General features: G+C 45.2%; 1 protein-coding gene and 1 long non-coding RNA gene across 2 annotated transcripts in view; one reads left to right on the plus strand and one right to left on the minus strand.

Moving 5' to 3' along the window:
- KCNJ3 (potassium inwardly rectifying channel subfamily J member 3) overlaps positions 1 to 12768 on the minus strand; it is a 35178-nt gene extending 22410 nt beyond the window's left edge. The window contains exon 1 of the mRNA XM_085304339.1: positions 12543 to 12768. Within this exon, the coding sequence (XP_085160465.1) occupies positions 12543 to 12600 (58 nt within the window). The 5' untranslated portion in view covers positions 12601 to 12768. The remainder of the gene's footprint in view (positions 1 to 12542) is intronic.
- On the plus strand, positions 3700 to 5085 carry LOC146596219 (uncharacterized). The gene is made up of 3 exons (XR_014895786.1): positions 3700 to 3949; positions 4575 to 4632; positions 4867 to 5085. It is a non-coding gene; the product is annotated as an uncharacterized LOC146596219 (long non-coding RNA).
- Positions 12769 to 16211: the final 3443 nt, after the last annotated feature.

A 16211-nucleotide genomic window follows, 5' to 3' on the forward strand; every position in this document is an offset into this window, starting at 1 on the left:
GTGAAGTCTTTTCTTTTTTCAGAAAGCAAATGAACAAACAGAAGACAGAATAATAGAGAAAACTCCAGGTAAGGGTAACTGTTACATGTCAAATTACATGTATGTGATGCAGGACACAAAGCATTAGAATAGGTGTAATAATTAAGTCCAATAAGCATGCTTAATGAATGTTTAAAAATAAGAGTAAATAGTTCAGTTCTGTAATAATATATTCAGCAGCAGACTAGTCTAAAACATTCACTTTATTATGTTTTCTTAATCCTATTGAATTTAATTTTTCTCATCTTTATAATAAATCCACTCTTGTAAATATGAAACCACTATAAATGTTAATAGACCTCCACTCAATCATGCGTCCCAAAACTTGATTTGCATTAATATTTTCAAGTACCACACTGAGTCATTGCTCTGTCACTGTTTTTCAGTAGCAATAAACTGTGCTGACTGCTGGAGGAGATACCAGACATTCCCAAATCAGATAACAGAGTGAAAAGCAAGACAATTACACATCTATTCTAAAGCTCTACTAAACAAACTATACTAAAATAGATTGCTTTTTTTGACAGACTCCTATTGGGTTGCAGTCAAAAAAAAAGGAATAAGCAATGGGAAACAATGTAAAACGTCAACACAAATTCGGTATGCCAACTTGGCAGGCTAACTGCAAATGCTTTCAAACCAGTCATAAAAGGGTGCACTACTGAAACACAATATCGCACGTCCTATTTTGACGAACACTGATTTATTCACTTTGTTGAAAAAGACATTTCATTTTCATTTCTAGATTTAATTTCTTTACTATTACTACTTCACGTAAAGGCAGAAAATGAATATTCTATAATTTGATTGTCACCTAATTGTCTTTTAATTATTCCATTTACGTTAAGTTCATTTTTCCAGCATAGTCTAAATCTGTACTTGCTCTCCAGCGTTTTGCAGATTTTGCAGAAAAAAAAAAAAGAATGAAAATCCACGACACAGATGGTGCCAGCTACCCTAGAAATGAGTATTTTCTCGGGGGAAGCAGGTCCCTCCCGTAACCGGCCAGCCCCGCGCAGCCCTTCCAGCTGCGCCCGCGGCGGGACCGGGCGACGGGACGGGCACCGAGCGCGGGAGCGCGCCGCGGTCTGCGCTCCGCGCCCCTTCCCGACCGCGGGCTCCCCCGGCCCTCTCCCACGGGACCGTCCCCGCAAAACGACGACGACGTTCAAGACGATCCGAACAACTTCGTCCTCACCGAGGCAGCCACCCAGCAGCGATGACCCAAAAAACTACATATACCGAGTAGTGCAGATTTTTCTTACTGAAACAAAGAGGAATGAATAAAAGAAAGTCCATGGTTAATAAAAAGCAGACCACCATGAGACAAACCTGGCTGACAATTCTTTACCTTAACCAAATCTAGTATTTTTAATTCTACTTTTTGCTGGCTCCTCAAACCGTCCTTGTCTTTCTCCCCTTCTTCCCTCATCCCAGAGAGCTCTTCCCTCTTTCCTTTCTTAGTCAGTTATGACAACAACACACCGATTTTTGTCTTCTGCCTTCTTTCCACTTAAGGCACAGACACGAAATATCAGGCAGTACATGCACCAGAAACACATCCTCAAGGGTCCAGCAGACAGCCACCCGCATTAGACTGCCCAGGTGCTAACTTACACAGCAGCATACAAGGTCTAAGAGTTTTTAATGAAAACAATCTGTAAACGAATTTAAGTATACCACGAAGGGAGAGACTGGTTTGCTTACTGTGTGCTGGAGAAGTCTGCTGGAACGACTCCCAGAATTAAAAAAAAAAATGTAGGTATTGGCCATGACTTTGCTCACTAAACGATCTCTATTTTAAAATACATATTATGATACATATACAGAATATATCATTGAATCTTTTATGCAAGACATCAATATGTTGGGAGACATGTCTTCATTAACAGTTAAATTCTGCCATAGAGGCTGCATTTAAAAATCTTTCTCCTACTATTGGAAAAAAATAGTTTTCTTTATTCTCTTTTAAATGTCTCCACTTTATGCAGTATCTTAAAAATATTGCTCTTGTAATTCTCACCCATTTGCAGCTGTATTAATAGAACTAGCTATTTATAATGCTACGCTGAGCAGCAGCGCCAAGAGGCATGCAAAACGCGGAGCTCGCGGCACYGCACCCGGGGGAGCGCGCTCGAGCAACGCTCTGGCGTCCCGCATTTTTGAGCGCTGTATCTCTTGTTCGGCATTAAAGCCGAGGGGTGGAGACCAAGAGGTCAGAAGCGCAGCCTTGCCGAAACCACGCTGACCCGGGTTTTACCCGAGCTGCATCTGAAYCAGCACCAATGTGACCGACCCATCTCAGCCACGGAAACATAGGGGCAGATTAGCCCCACAAGCTGAATTTGTGCCAGTGCTCAAAGGAGTTGTTTTAAAGAGATCTCTGATGTCTCGAGACTTCGTTTGACGCATTGCCTACCATAYCAAAATAGGCCACCTGTCCTACCCCAAACACTGGTCTTTCTCCTTAAATTCTCACTGTGGTGAGAACGGTATTTTTGAGCATGTCTGACTTGAAAAAGCTCAGGATAATCTAAAATAATAAACACCAGACAAAGAATAAGCACAAGCTTACTGGATCCTGCAGCCCTCAACAATCCTTACCATTCCTGTTAATCAAAATTTACAATACAGATTGCTGGGTAGGAGACCTCTCTTTAAATGGTTTCAGGAATGTGCCTTCTCARATTGTTCCATCTCCATGTGCAGTTTGGCCAGACATAAAAGCTTGCTGATATTTAAGTAATACTACGTATTCATTATATTTTAATCTATTTTTCCCCACCAAGATCAAGAAGGTTGCCCTTAGACTGACGAAGGAGTCTCTTAATCTTACAAGTCCCTATGATCTTATGGCCAAAAAACGGTCCTAAGCCCAGGTGCTGCAGGTTCCTCGACGGCATAGCCCGACCTCGACGGCAGACGCGGTGATCGGAAGCGCCAGGCTTGCGCGGGTGAGAGCAGCACACAGGAACCGCGTCCCCGTCCTAGAAAACGCCTGCAGAAATGCTACACAAACCRCTCAAACTGGGCAATGCTGCACCTGCACAACAGGGGAGATGGTCACGTTCCTCCTCCTTCCTGACACTTCCGCGTCGTCTCTTGCGCTAACCAGTAGTTTCAACGCTGAGGTTCTGCTACGAAGAGAGTCGCAAACAGAACAAACTTTAAGGGTCTTGGCTGCAGTCACAGAAATTAAGATAGAAAATGTATTTCTGTACTTAATRACAGAAATGCATCTCTGCAAAAAGCTTTCTACCATGGCAGTTAACTAAAATATCTTTAACAGCACTGGTTTTCTCTGCACTGCAGATTTTAACTCTCATCCTCTGATAAAAATAAAAAAGCATCATCGCTATGTAATTACTACAGAGACATCACACAGCTAAAGGCTGCGACGAGCGAAGAGCAACAGCAGAGCACACGAATACGAGATCTCGCAGACCCTGGGAGACATCAGCATTAAATGGGCCACGTCACCTTGCTAACTGCAGTAGCAAATCAGAGCAAATCCCACAACCAGTCCTTACCACAGCGAGTATTTTTGGTGCAACGCCATGTGGTTTGCCTCCCGCGCTCCCAGGCATTCCCTGCTCCCCTGGCACACACACGCACGTGCACACGCACATGCGCACGCACGCTCGCCAGCTGCCACGAGGACGTGGCCTTCCCCTGCAGCCTGCCAATACCCACACGCTAAATGCCAGATACAGCAGCGCAGCCTAAATTACAAAGCCTCAGCTGAACAATTTTGTGATCTGCGGGCAAAGAAAAACAACCTTGGAGCTCACCTGCTGACAAGGCTGCTGCCTTTGCAGCTCCAGCAGCCTCCGGAGCYGTGCTAGGGCAATGCCAGCCTCGTTCTGTAGATTTCTGCATTATTCATACTTCTACATTGAAATAAAGGTAAGTATATATAGTTATTTTATTATTTAACTTTGCTAAATAATATGTATTTGAGTGATCTTGCAAAGATTAGAGAGCGTTAGACTACATAATATCCAAAGCATGTTTTCTTTTGAGGAACACATGCAGAACTTTGACAATTCAGATGAATCCCGGAAACTCCTAAAAGACTTAATAATCACATGCAGTTGCCATTACCACCCTTCTCAGCAAGAGCCCGTGGCACCCCGCGGCGTCAGGCGAACGTCCGGAGCGCTGGAAGGGCAGAGTCCTTCCTCCCCCCTTCCCTCCGCCGTTCCCCTTTCACCCTCGGGAGAAAATCGCCACCTCCCGACTGATGAAATCCCAGGTAAACTCAGCTCAGTGCAGACACAGGAACTCTTCCACGATACTGCTGGGCAAACCATCCCTTGCTATCGCAGAGGTGCGGTATTTAGGAAAACACTRCAAGTTACGTGACATGTAATTGTGTACCCCGGCGGCTGGGAGTTTTTTCTAGTATACAGTTTGGCTACATCCAGTTCACGCTCYTCTGAATTATGACAGATTGCTTAAAACTTGTGCTTATATACTGTGATAAACAGGAGGATGCGAATTATATTCAGCTGTGGCTATACCTCTAAGGCTAGCACGACAGCCAAGCATGAGTCCTGAGCTGGAAGGAGCTGATGAATCAAAGCAGAAGAGGTAAGAAATCACCTGATTAGTGTCGGTTCAGAAACARCTCCAAAGGCAGCTCCTTGCTAGTATGCTGGATATTTCTAACAGCTTACTGTGAAGTAGGGTAAAATTAGTTTTATATTTATTTATATGAATGGTTAGGATTTTGGCTACTAGCTCCAGCAATGACCACTTCTGCAATTCATGTCTTCAGAGTTGCCTTCTCAAGCAAAAGAATAAACATTTTTGGTTTTGTAACAGAGGATTTAACAGTAAGAAAAACCATCTGAAGAATGAACGACACTGCTCAGCATCAAATCTTCCAACACAGCCGCATCTTTACTGAAGCGACTGCAACTACCGCTGCTTTCTGGTACTCTAAAACCACGAGTCACTCGAAGGGAATACACAGTTAAATGAGAACTAAGCAAAGAAATACTCATTGATGAGTAGGGAGAAAAGGGTAATAAAATGCGATCCCAAGATGACTGAAGTGTTTAGTGCCTTTCCTGCGTCAGCAAACTAAAAAGTTTAGCTCTGATCAGGTGGCTAAAATGGAAACTCTGGATACCACAAAGGAGGGTAGAAATTATTTTAAGTATTTTAGATGTTTCAAAACTGCCTAGGCCTCAAAAAATTTGTCCTCAAGTACTCTGAGCACTGGCTGCAGTGACGACTCCGCTATAAAATAAATAAAAACCCCAGCGGCGGGTGGGCGAGATGCCAGAGGAGCGCAGAAGGGCAAGCACAGGATCCACGTGTGCACAGGAGGACAAGGCAGGAGGCAGCCCAGCCAGGATAGCCTCAAAACACCACCGAACGCTGTACAAAAYAACCAGGCTTAATCAGCTAAAAGATAGCAAGGCGACGAGCAAGGGCGTAACTGGATCTGTSAGAGCAAATCAGGTCAAATCAACTCGCTTTCCTCCTAAGGCAGAGGAACGGGACTTTTGAACAGGAAGAAAAAATAGAATACCCGATTAAATTAAAATTCTAAACTTAATATTAAAATAACATTGACAAATTGGAGAAAATAATCTGAGAAGGACGGACTRTATCGGAAAATGGGTAGGGAGGGCGGCCCTCGGAGGCAGCCGCTGCGGACGTAAAGCTTCCCGCGGCTTACAGACTTCTGCGTAGACGCAGCAACGAGAGGGGTCTTCAAAGCAACCCGGCAACCGACCTACGCAGACCCGAGCCGGAGCACTACCCGCACACGTCACTTTGGCCGATTTCACCTCTGCAAGGAGCTGACCAGTCCAGCAAACGCAGAAACTCCGACCCCAAGCTGCTCCTCCTCGGGCAGCCACGTTGCGTCAGTGATTCGTGGTAAACCCGAAGTAAAACTACCGTGGAAACAGCTATTAAAAAYATGAAAAGGGGCAAAAGCAGTCATTCAGTCTGCAGCAGCAAGTAACACACTTTCTGAATTGAGATAAARTTTAGCCATCCTCAGACAAGTATTCTCATTCTTTGTTGGAACTACTTCAGAATAACCTTCGTGCTGAGAGCTCGGAGGGTAACCCTCTGCGCGCCCGAACCCCACGCCAGGACAGAGAAACTCCGCTCAAACTCATCATGATTCAAACCCAAATTCTGATGTACTTCAAAAATATATACATAATACACATATATATACACACACACATGCACACACACATATATGAGTTGAATAGTTCTTTAAGCCCCTCTTCCCACAGATCCACAGAGCTATTCTTGTAACTCCCATACGGAGGCTATTTTAGCCGAAGCTTTTTTCTGTCCAGAAGCATGAAAATCACTGAATCATTTATACAACTCAGTAGGAGACACAGTGATGATGGTACGATGATAAGAATAAAATTAAGCCCCCCAATTTCTGCTTATCACCTCACGAACACCCGGAGCGACACACCGCCGYTCGAGCGCCGCAGAGGCTCCTCGCCGCTTTCTGAATTTCCGAGAGGGGCAGTCCAGGGGCGTTTCGGGGAAGCCGACCTCCGCCAAGCGAAGGGCTGCGGCTCGCAGGCGCTCCCGGGACCGCGCACCGGCGTTTTCCTTGGCCGATGCGTTCGATTTCCCGAAGGCGCTGCACAGATTTATATCCGAGATCAAGTTTTAGTGCCCCTGTGTTTTCTAGATCGTTGCACACGTCACTGCTAGAGATTTCTAACTCGTGCCTACCCCGCCGATACTTATTCACGAAAAAAACTGAAATACGCGTGTAGACAGATTGTGTAAGGATCATCTGTGGTACTTTTGATCGACACTAGGCAGCTCATTCAAGAAAAATGTTCTGTTTGATTAAGTACGAACAGCAGTRTTTTTACAAAGCCGGGACTTTTGATGAATCACTAGTTACTCAGATTTTATACGGTGAAAGGAAAGCTCATACAGAGCCTCAGATTCAAACCACTACCRTTTTTCTCTAATCTATCTTAAAGGAGATCTAAGGAAAAAAAAAGGCAGAAAGAACCATGGAAGCTCTATGCAGTAAAATCAGTGCTTTAGGGAATTTATGCCTTACGCAGGAGGAGGCGGACACTACCGAAAATAAAAGGGTTGCAAGTTACATAAGGGACACGGTCACCAAACTGTTGTCTTCCAGGTGTTCCTCCCAATAACTTCTGCTACATTTTCGCAGAACCTTGATCGCTTTATTATCACTAAAAAACACTGAACGTTTATACAAGCCATAATTACTGCTGAACGGATCTCACCAAAGCAGAAATTACCCAAGGGAAAAACCAAGACGCGGGCACCGGGCTCGATTTCTGACGGTTCGCTGGAAAAGCACGGCGCGCTGCCTGATCTCCTTCCTCCGAGCGCGGCGTTTGCAGGCTTCCCAAGCACGTCTCGGGCGCCCGGCGAAGCGGCTCGCGTGCCGCGCTCCCGCACGCGTTTCCGGCCCCGAGGACCACGCTGCTGGGCGCACCCCGCACCTCCGAGGGCCATCCGGCACGCGGCTCAGAACCGTCCCCCCTACTAGCAGCATCCCAAAATTCTGCCGTTCCAGTGCCGACAACGGAGCTTAAAACGCTCCGCACGAGAACACGAAACCAGGACAAGGCACAAGTCTGCGAAAACCAATGCTCTGAGTGTACTTCAAAATTATATGTGGTCTAATAATGCAGGGGCGCAACACGTACCAAAAAATAACCCTAAGTGATGACCAATCACCTACTAGCCGTATGAACCATTCTGAATTTTGAAAAGCAACATAGCTGTTAAAGGGTATTTTTCTTCCACCTTTATCTGTTGTTCTCCTGGAACGCTGACGTATCGTAATACTTAGGAATTTAAAAAATATACCACGTCTTATTCTCTAACCCACCCAAGAGCTGTCATTAAAGGGGGTAAGGAAAGGATATAGAAGTGTTTGTATTTCAAGAAGTTGAAGTTTCAGTGACTAGGCAGCAAATTKAATTAAATCAAGTTGGATGACATCTATTAAAAATCATTTTATATGATTTAAGGAGAGAAGGTACTAGAAATGGTGATTTTAATCAGCCAAGAGGGATTTATAAGCAGGAAGATCCCACTTAACCAACTCATTAGAGTTCTCCAGAAAATTTTTAGTGTCCCTGCAGACAGTGAAAATGAAATTTATTGTATATATTTACCAGTTCTCTGAAGTACTTGGTAATGTTGCATATCAGAAGTTAACTGATTAAAACAAAAAAAAAAAAGGCAAAGGAAAAAAAAARCTTTAGAAGCACCTGCTAAAGAAAACGAAGAATGGCTTTAACTCTGTTGGAAGACAGAGCTCACTCCAAACCAGATACTATTAGGACTTCCAAGTCCTTATCATAATAAATCAAAGGTATTAGAGTGAGAAATACTCTAATAACATATTCCAATACTCTTTAAAACTTGCAAGACCTTCACACCCTGGCCCCAGCCAGACAGCAATGCAGCTGGTATGCTTATTGCCTACAGACATAGGGGAGCACAGCTTTTCCCTGCAAAGGCTCACCCTGCATCAGCCCCCCCGACCCTTCCAGTGACTCTAATTATCTCTTAATTTCTCTTGGTAGAACCAGCATTCTGCRTTTACTTCTACATGCATTTCTTCGTCATTCTGTTCCAGACTGTAGGCCATTTCTGCCATTTCTACACGAATAGAAAAAAAGAAATGCTTAGAGTATGCCACAACGTAATATTATTGTTATGTGATACTATTAAGTYGAAGAACTGATGAATACTAAATATGCTGACCTAGCAGCATTACCAGATACTCGTGGTGGGAGCCTAACGCAACCCGAGCAAGGTCAGCTCACCTAAAGCAGACTGCAAGGACTTCCCAACGGAGAGCGAGCAGCACAACKCATTTGCTCTGTGTTTCTATGGCCTGAAAAGCAATTCATCTCCATGGTATCGATGCTCTCCAAGTCAATTTTATAAAAAAAAAAACGATAATAAGACAGCAACTTTAGAAAATTGGCTGTATTAYGAGGTTGGCTGATATCTAAGTTCAGAAGCCATGCTATTTTAATCAGATCCTCTGCATTGACTTGACTTGTCAAGTCAGTAGTCACAGAACTGAAGCAAAAAAAGTGCATCCAATATTGAATAAAATTTACTCCTAAAACGACTGCTCTGCTCAGTATGGATTTCATCACTTGCGAAGGAAGATATTTGAGTGACATTAACAGTTTTCATATGGAAGCATTAAAGCTGGAGTCCAATTTTAAATTCAGAAAAGGAGCTTCTAGGCAGTATTTCACAGAGGACTACCTAATGGAGAACACTACCTTGGCCTACTGCAGCACACAGCCAGCCAGCAGAACAGTCTAAGGAAATTCAGCAACACAGAAAAGGGCATCATTAAATTTGACTTTTAGATATCTCTTGCCTCAGGAAAGAAACCAAATGCCAGGACTGGGTAATTATAGAAATTCATCCATTTTCACTGTCCTCTAATATTGAAATGTAGTCTTAYGAATGTTAAAATCCAATTCAATTTCAGATTTTTTAAATGAATGACATAAAATGTTTCCTGATGGTTTTTTTTTCCATGCAGAGTAATGGATAACTGCTACAAAGGCAGCGTTTTGGGCAGAACGGTAGGAAGGCTTTCGARGCTTTCGCCCTCTGGGAAAGCTTTGTTTTATCGTGCAACTGGAAATCCTCARCGAAAGCGGATGTACGGAAGACTCGCTCAGCGGAGGTTGCTGTCCTCYTTACATAGCTTGCACCCCAACTAAAAGAAACACCACTTCCAACAGTATTAACACGTCACCGTGGCCGTGCTTTGGGGCTCAAGAGACAGCGCAACACCGCTCAGTCTACGGCGGCCGTCCCGGGCCGGAAGAAGTACCAGGCTTGTTGAGCTGAYGGTTGCAGCACAAAAATGTCCCATTTGTCTGCAAGTAATTCAAACTTCGTCTCCGCTCAGCCTGCCCGTGTTCAGGTGCTGCCTGTTCCTCCTGGGGACAGGCGAGACCAGACAAAACAAACCCCCAAGCCCTCTCCAGTGCAAGTCACACCAGATTCAGTTCAAACTTCAGACGCTCACGGCTCTAACTCTGGTTCATTTGCAAATCAAGCACAGTTTACTTAATCTTCCGCCAACCTACTTCCCAGCAGTCTACAGACTCATTATCAGCACGGCTGTTCCGAGCTATACGCAGATTAATCAGGATTCACTCAGCTCCTGTGAGACGTACCAATATCATCACAGCTCCTTCTTCAGCTACCCGCAACGTAAGCTCCCCTGAAAAGCTGCCCTTTGCAGACTCACCGACTTACGGCCTACTCACTGACTTTCACAGCCATAAACTAAAAAACAAGCACCAGTTTCGCACCTAACAGAAGACAGCACCCTGGTCTCTAAACAACGCAGCTTATTTCTTGTCTACYGTTTCATCGCTCTTTCCAAGCCAGCAAACATTTAAAACTTTTATTGCACTTCTTACATCATTTACACTGTATAGCAAGAGCAGCTCACTTTATTTTACACTGAAAATGAAAAAAATACAACAGACCAAGCCTCCTACAAACTTTCTCTACAAAAAAAAAATCCAAGAGTGCAAGCTGCAAATTATTGTAAAATACTCCAGGAATCCCCATCAAATTATTGCTTCTGCTCTGGGATGACTGTGGGCGATCAGAAGCAAACCATAAATTAAGGCAGCTTAGGTGGAAGATTTCTGCAACGTATTATTTCCATAAATACAAGAAACCTATTTTGCATAGCATCTGGCATCAGTGGGGCACATTATATTTGCTTTAAATGATGTGCCTGTTTCTATTCAATTTTAGTCAGCCTAACTTCAGTGTTCAGAAATCAGATTTAACTCCTCAGAAAACCACCTCTTTAATTAAATCCATTTTATCTCATCTGACCTATTCGGGAAAGTAACCGATATGAAAGGTTTCCCATTATTCTTGACACAAACGTACAGTTGTAAATTCAAATTGCACGTTTCCGTGAGCATGAACGACTGCGTGTTTCCAGAAGGAAGAGGCCTTGGCTTCGCCGTAGGCGTTCTGCTTTGGAGCGTGCGCGATGGGGCAGACGGGAGTTGTAACACCGGCTCTCCTGGGAGAGCACCAGCGTACAGAGACAGGTCGTGCCTTTCAGCAGCGCGCTTGGCACCAGGCCCCCGCACGCCAGGGTCCTCCAGGTTTTGTATTAAACCTATTACCATCCACCTCTGCTCTCTTCAAGGAGGGMTCTCTGCTTACGTAAGATTGCCTCTTCTTCATGTCAGCTCCTATCTGCTTCATCTGAACCACACTCGGTAAAAACGATCTCCTGGAAAGACATCAGCAAAAACGCTGCAGCTTGAAAAACACCCTCCAGCTCACGTGCCAAAGGCTGCCGCGGCGCGAGAGCCCTTCGCCTCCTCAGTGCCCCCGCCAGCGCGCTCTCGGAAACGCCGGCTCTTCCTCCGCTCCGTCCTCAGCTGTATGCAGCTCGACGCTGCCTTCCTCCTCAAACGCGCCTTTCTCCACCACTTACTATTGTAAATAAATTTTTAACTTTAAAACATGGAGCAATGGAAAGGATTTTATCRAGACAGAACTTACTTGGCTTTATCTTATCCAACATCCATCTCATCTTATAAAACTAGGTCACAACATTTGCAAACTTACGTGAGCTGGGACTYAGAGACTCAGAAAGCACTCCCAATTATTATTTTGCTCTATGTGCAATGTCTAAGTCTGAGCGCTACAAAAATGTATTCAGAAGGATACAAATACAATTTGTATTTGTATGTAGTTTGTTTTAAAATTCTAATGAGTTATTTATAAAATTGCTTCCCCCCCCCCATCATATATGTTTTAAAACAGTTCTGTTCGAAAGCACTGGAATCCTCTGGTCTGTGTGTCAGCCCGCAAATCCTTACACAAGCAAATTATGGTAATATCAGTGAGAGTTTTTCCTGAAAAGCACCAGCGATTCAGTTCTGCTGTCACCAGCCTCACTGGGCATTAGGCAGAATTTATTAAAATATTGCAATGTTGGGTTCTAGGAGACTACCTCTTACATTAGAAAAGTGGCACAGAGCAGAGACACAGGGATGCAGGCATATGAACCGAAAATATGGTAGAACGTTTTCTGAGTACGACCTCTAAACACGTGATCCTTGCTCCTAGGAGCCCYGCTCCCCTCCCGCAGGGCACGAGCCCCGGCTCCCGCAGCACCGCCGCGGCGAGAGCCGCCCTCGTGCACGGGAGACCCGGCACGCGCGCCGCACCGCAGGCGGGGCGCAGCCAGCRGGGAGCTCTCATTGCATCTTCTTTGCAATTTTTCAAAAAAAAAAAAATTGCTCAAGCATTTTCACTTTGTATGGCAGTAAGACTTTGTCAGTCTGGAAGCATTTACAGAATTGTATTGCATCTTTAGATTAAACATCAGTTTAAACTACTGAATTTTCAGATCGTGACCRATAAGAACTATGCAGATACACACGTTTTACCAAGCATTTGCTTGTTTTTTTCCTACTCACCCGTTGTTTCCACAATGCCCTCTAGGATGACGACGATCTCGAACTGCTCCGTCTGCATGCTCCGCTGGGACAGGTCATAGAAGGGGCTTTTGGCATCTATCACGTGGCAGATTGTAAGCGGGGAAACCAGGAAAAGTTGATCGGCCCCGGTGCTGAAACCTACATCCAGTTCAAGCTGATCAAGCGGCAGGAACTCGCCCTCGGGCGTCTGTCGAGACTAGACCAACAGGCGAGGGAAAAGACAGAGAAAGMGAGAAGTCACCACCTGAACAGCAGTCCTCAGGGCAGCCTGACAGCAGCTCATCTCCTGCACCACCATCCACACGAGACAAGATCCAAACAAATCATCACACAGCCATGGGACCGCGAAACGGGCAGAAACCCAGCCCTGCTCACACACGGCACGTATGAATTATTTATAATACGCATCGTACTGTAACTACAGCTCACTACCTTAGGAGTCTTGGAGCACGGCCTGCTCTCGCAAGGCGCCAACGCGAACCGCAGAAGGAAAMCACGCCGGCACAACCGGGAGGGAAGCGTGCTTTGACCCCACGCCGCATACCATTCAGGCTGCTCATTTTACAACCACTTGGCCCAGACTGAAGTCTTCAAGCTGGGGCTGCTGTCCGAGAGCTCAGCCACTCCAGTACACGACAGACATCCAAACCTGAGGCTCTGGTAAGTCAAAGTCAACCAGAACTTCACAAAACATACGTTCTGCGACACGATAGTCTACTACYCGGGCCAGGGCTTGCAGCCACGTCCACGAGAGAAGAACAAGCCCTCAAGGTGCTCCCCGAAGAGCAGCTCGCGTGCAGTCCGGCGCGGACGGCGGCGGCACGCCTAACTCACCACTAAGGTAGGCCGAGGAGCACGGGCTCAGCTTTGCACGGGAGAAAGCTCGTTGCATCAAACGGCAACGGCTTAATTACTGGCATTTCCAGCAAGGTATAGTTCTACCAAAGCTGACTAGCAGCAACTAATGTCAATAGAAATAAGTGGAAAAATACAGTTCTTCAAGAAKTTTTCAGATCTTTAATGACTATTCTTTTGACAAAAGTCCTCRAGATATGAATGCTGTTACACTTTAATTAAAGGTGTCCACTAAGAGTCCCTAAACCCTRTTTTAACAGCTTCATAACAAGTCCATAAAAACACTTTTAGCACTTTTAGAAACACCAAGTTCAAAGCAGCAGCGCCTGTACCTCAGCTGCAAGCTAAGTGTCGCAATCTGTAAGTCTATAATAAGAACAGTAATCACTGTAACCCGTAACAAATGCTCCCTCCTCCTGCTTTTATTCTGGCCCTTTATTTCTCCACTTAGTGTTATGAATAGGCAGGAATAGAACATTACAGCCCTTTCTGGTAACTACTGCAGAATTTTCTGTTGTTTGTTATTTAGAGGAAAAAAAAAAGTTTCACAAACTGTTGTATTTGTCATATGGAATCAGAAAATAATGGTAAATCGCCACTTGCAATGAGTTTCAAGCATCCTCTGCATCATGAACACGCATGAAACTTCCCACATTGAGCAGCCCCACTGACTTAAAAGGTAATGCTCCGTGGGAGCACGGCTGCACCTGCAGGAAGAGGTCTCTACTCCTTCCTCTACCTCTGCTTCCCTCCCGGTTACTCAGGATGCGAGGATGACACGCAACCCGCGCAGCCGCGCCACGCGCCTGCCCATCGGCRTCGGCGCCGAGACGGGCCCTCGGCCGCGCTGCTGCGGGCGCCTGGGTCCACGCAGCCCGCGGCGCCACGCACAGCCAGAGCTGAGGTTTCAGCTAGGAAATACACTTTTATTTTTTGGTGGGTGAAAAATCCAGATCTACCACACCTGCCTCCGAGATCCCATCCTACCCGAGTTTTATGTAAACACACCGGATCCAGGAAAAACGTGGAACACACCCGCACAAGTATCCTGCCCGTGGCAGGGGGGYGGCTGGTTGGTTGTGTTTTTTTGTTTTGTATTGTTTTTTAAGAGAAGTCTACCTTTGAAGAAAAAAAACTTAAGATGTTATAAATAAACCAAAAATCTTACAACCACACCTCAGTTAAGGTCAGCATTCAGTCCAAGCCAAGGTGTAAGAACTCACATTATTTACTATTTTGCTCTTTGAGCTAACACGTTTGTGAAAAGAAAACGATCTTGAGTGACTCTTTGGACCTGATTCAGTCTTGGGAGGGAAATACAGGACATCTTAGTTTCATCCAACTTCTTCAAAATCTTTGAGATTTATTATCACAACTTAAAACTTTTTTGCTTTAACATGCAAGCTTTAAAGTTTTGTATTCATTTTTCCCCAGTACGGTCTGAGCTTAGYARAAAAAAAAAAAMMMAWMAARAAAWWKTMAWSAGRATTTYWWWTTYAAGAGAAAATTTGCAGCCCGCTCTACACCTAACCTTGCCCAGCGACCCTCGGCACCAGCTCCACCACGCAGTGCCAATGTGGGACCTTGCGGGGAGTGTCGGTTCTCCAGAAATACTGAAATTGATATTTTTCCTTCCGCAGCTGCACTTCTGGAAGCTGCAAAGCCAATGCAGCACCCTCGGCGGAAGGAGGGGACCTCCCTCTGCTGCGTTTCTGGATTTTGGCCAGGGCGTCTATCCGCAGGCCGGGACTGCTTCCCCGAACTGGTGCAACCCTGGTACAGGGTGCAGGGAAATTTGGTGGGCAACATGCAGAGCTAGTTAAAACCTAGAGACAAGCCGTGTTTTCCTTCCCTTTTATTCCTCTCCTCCGTGCGCATTTATACCCATCCTAATATACAGATCCTACAGGCTCTGCAGCTTTGGGACAGGTGGAAAAATTGTCACCCTCACAGGCAAGGAGAAAATAAGTAAATTGTGGAGAAAACGATGCAGAAACGCTATGCCATCCATGATACATGGACATTGTACCCCTTACGGATTTTGCAAAACACACAGACCACACCACAGCCCTAGGCAATGCTTGCAATTCGATTACAGTACCTTACTAATAGCTTGGGTTCTGTAACTTAAAATTCTCTCTGAGGCTCTATATGGATAACAAAACAAACTATTTTTAAAATTTGTAGCTGAAGTGATTCATTTTGTTGCTGACATATGATAAATGCAACAGTGTAACCGCTCCCTAGGGAGCACGGCCTCATCCCGCGAGGCAGCGAAACGGGTTATCGCGGTGCCCTCCGAAGGGTGGGTGGTTCCGGAGAGGGCTCATTGCATGCAATGCAGTTCACCCGTCTCCACTTCCAAATCGCCTGAGCCGCGGCCGCTTCCCGGGACCGGCTCCGGCTCGGCCGTGGCCACGCGCTGCGCCAAGCCCAGCCTTCCCCCGCGGCCGGCTCCGGCTTATTTCAGCACTCACGCGTGACCACGGCAGCAATGCTAATAAACACTCGGTTTTCCTTAGATGCATGCATCAGTCAGCACAATTTTTAAATTTATAACCGTGTTGTTCTGTTTTCCATGAAGTTTATGTACCACATAAATGAAGTTCTGGCTGGCTGGCCTCAATGCTGTCTAAAAATGCAAAAATATACCAGAAAGACAAAAAGCTTTCCTTTAAAAACATGCATACAGCAAGGAATTCAAAGTGTAAAGTATCTGCATTATAGGGAAGAAATCTAGCCTTTATATATAGATATATATACATACACACACACACATATATATATACACAC

This window comes from Rhea americana, unplaced genomic scaffold, assembly GCF_003343005.1.
Source record: "Rhea americana isolate MKP2758 unplaced genomic scaffold, rheAme1 scaffold_206, whole genome shotgun sequence".
NCBI classification, from domain to species: domain Eukaryota; kingdom Metazoa; phylum Chordata; class Aves; order Rheiformes; family Rheidae; genus Rhea; species Rhea americana.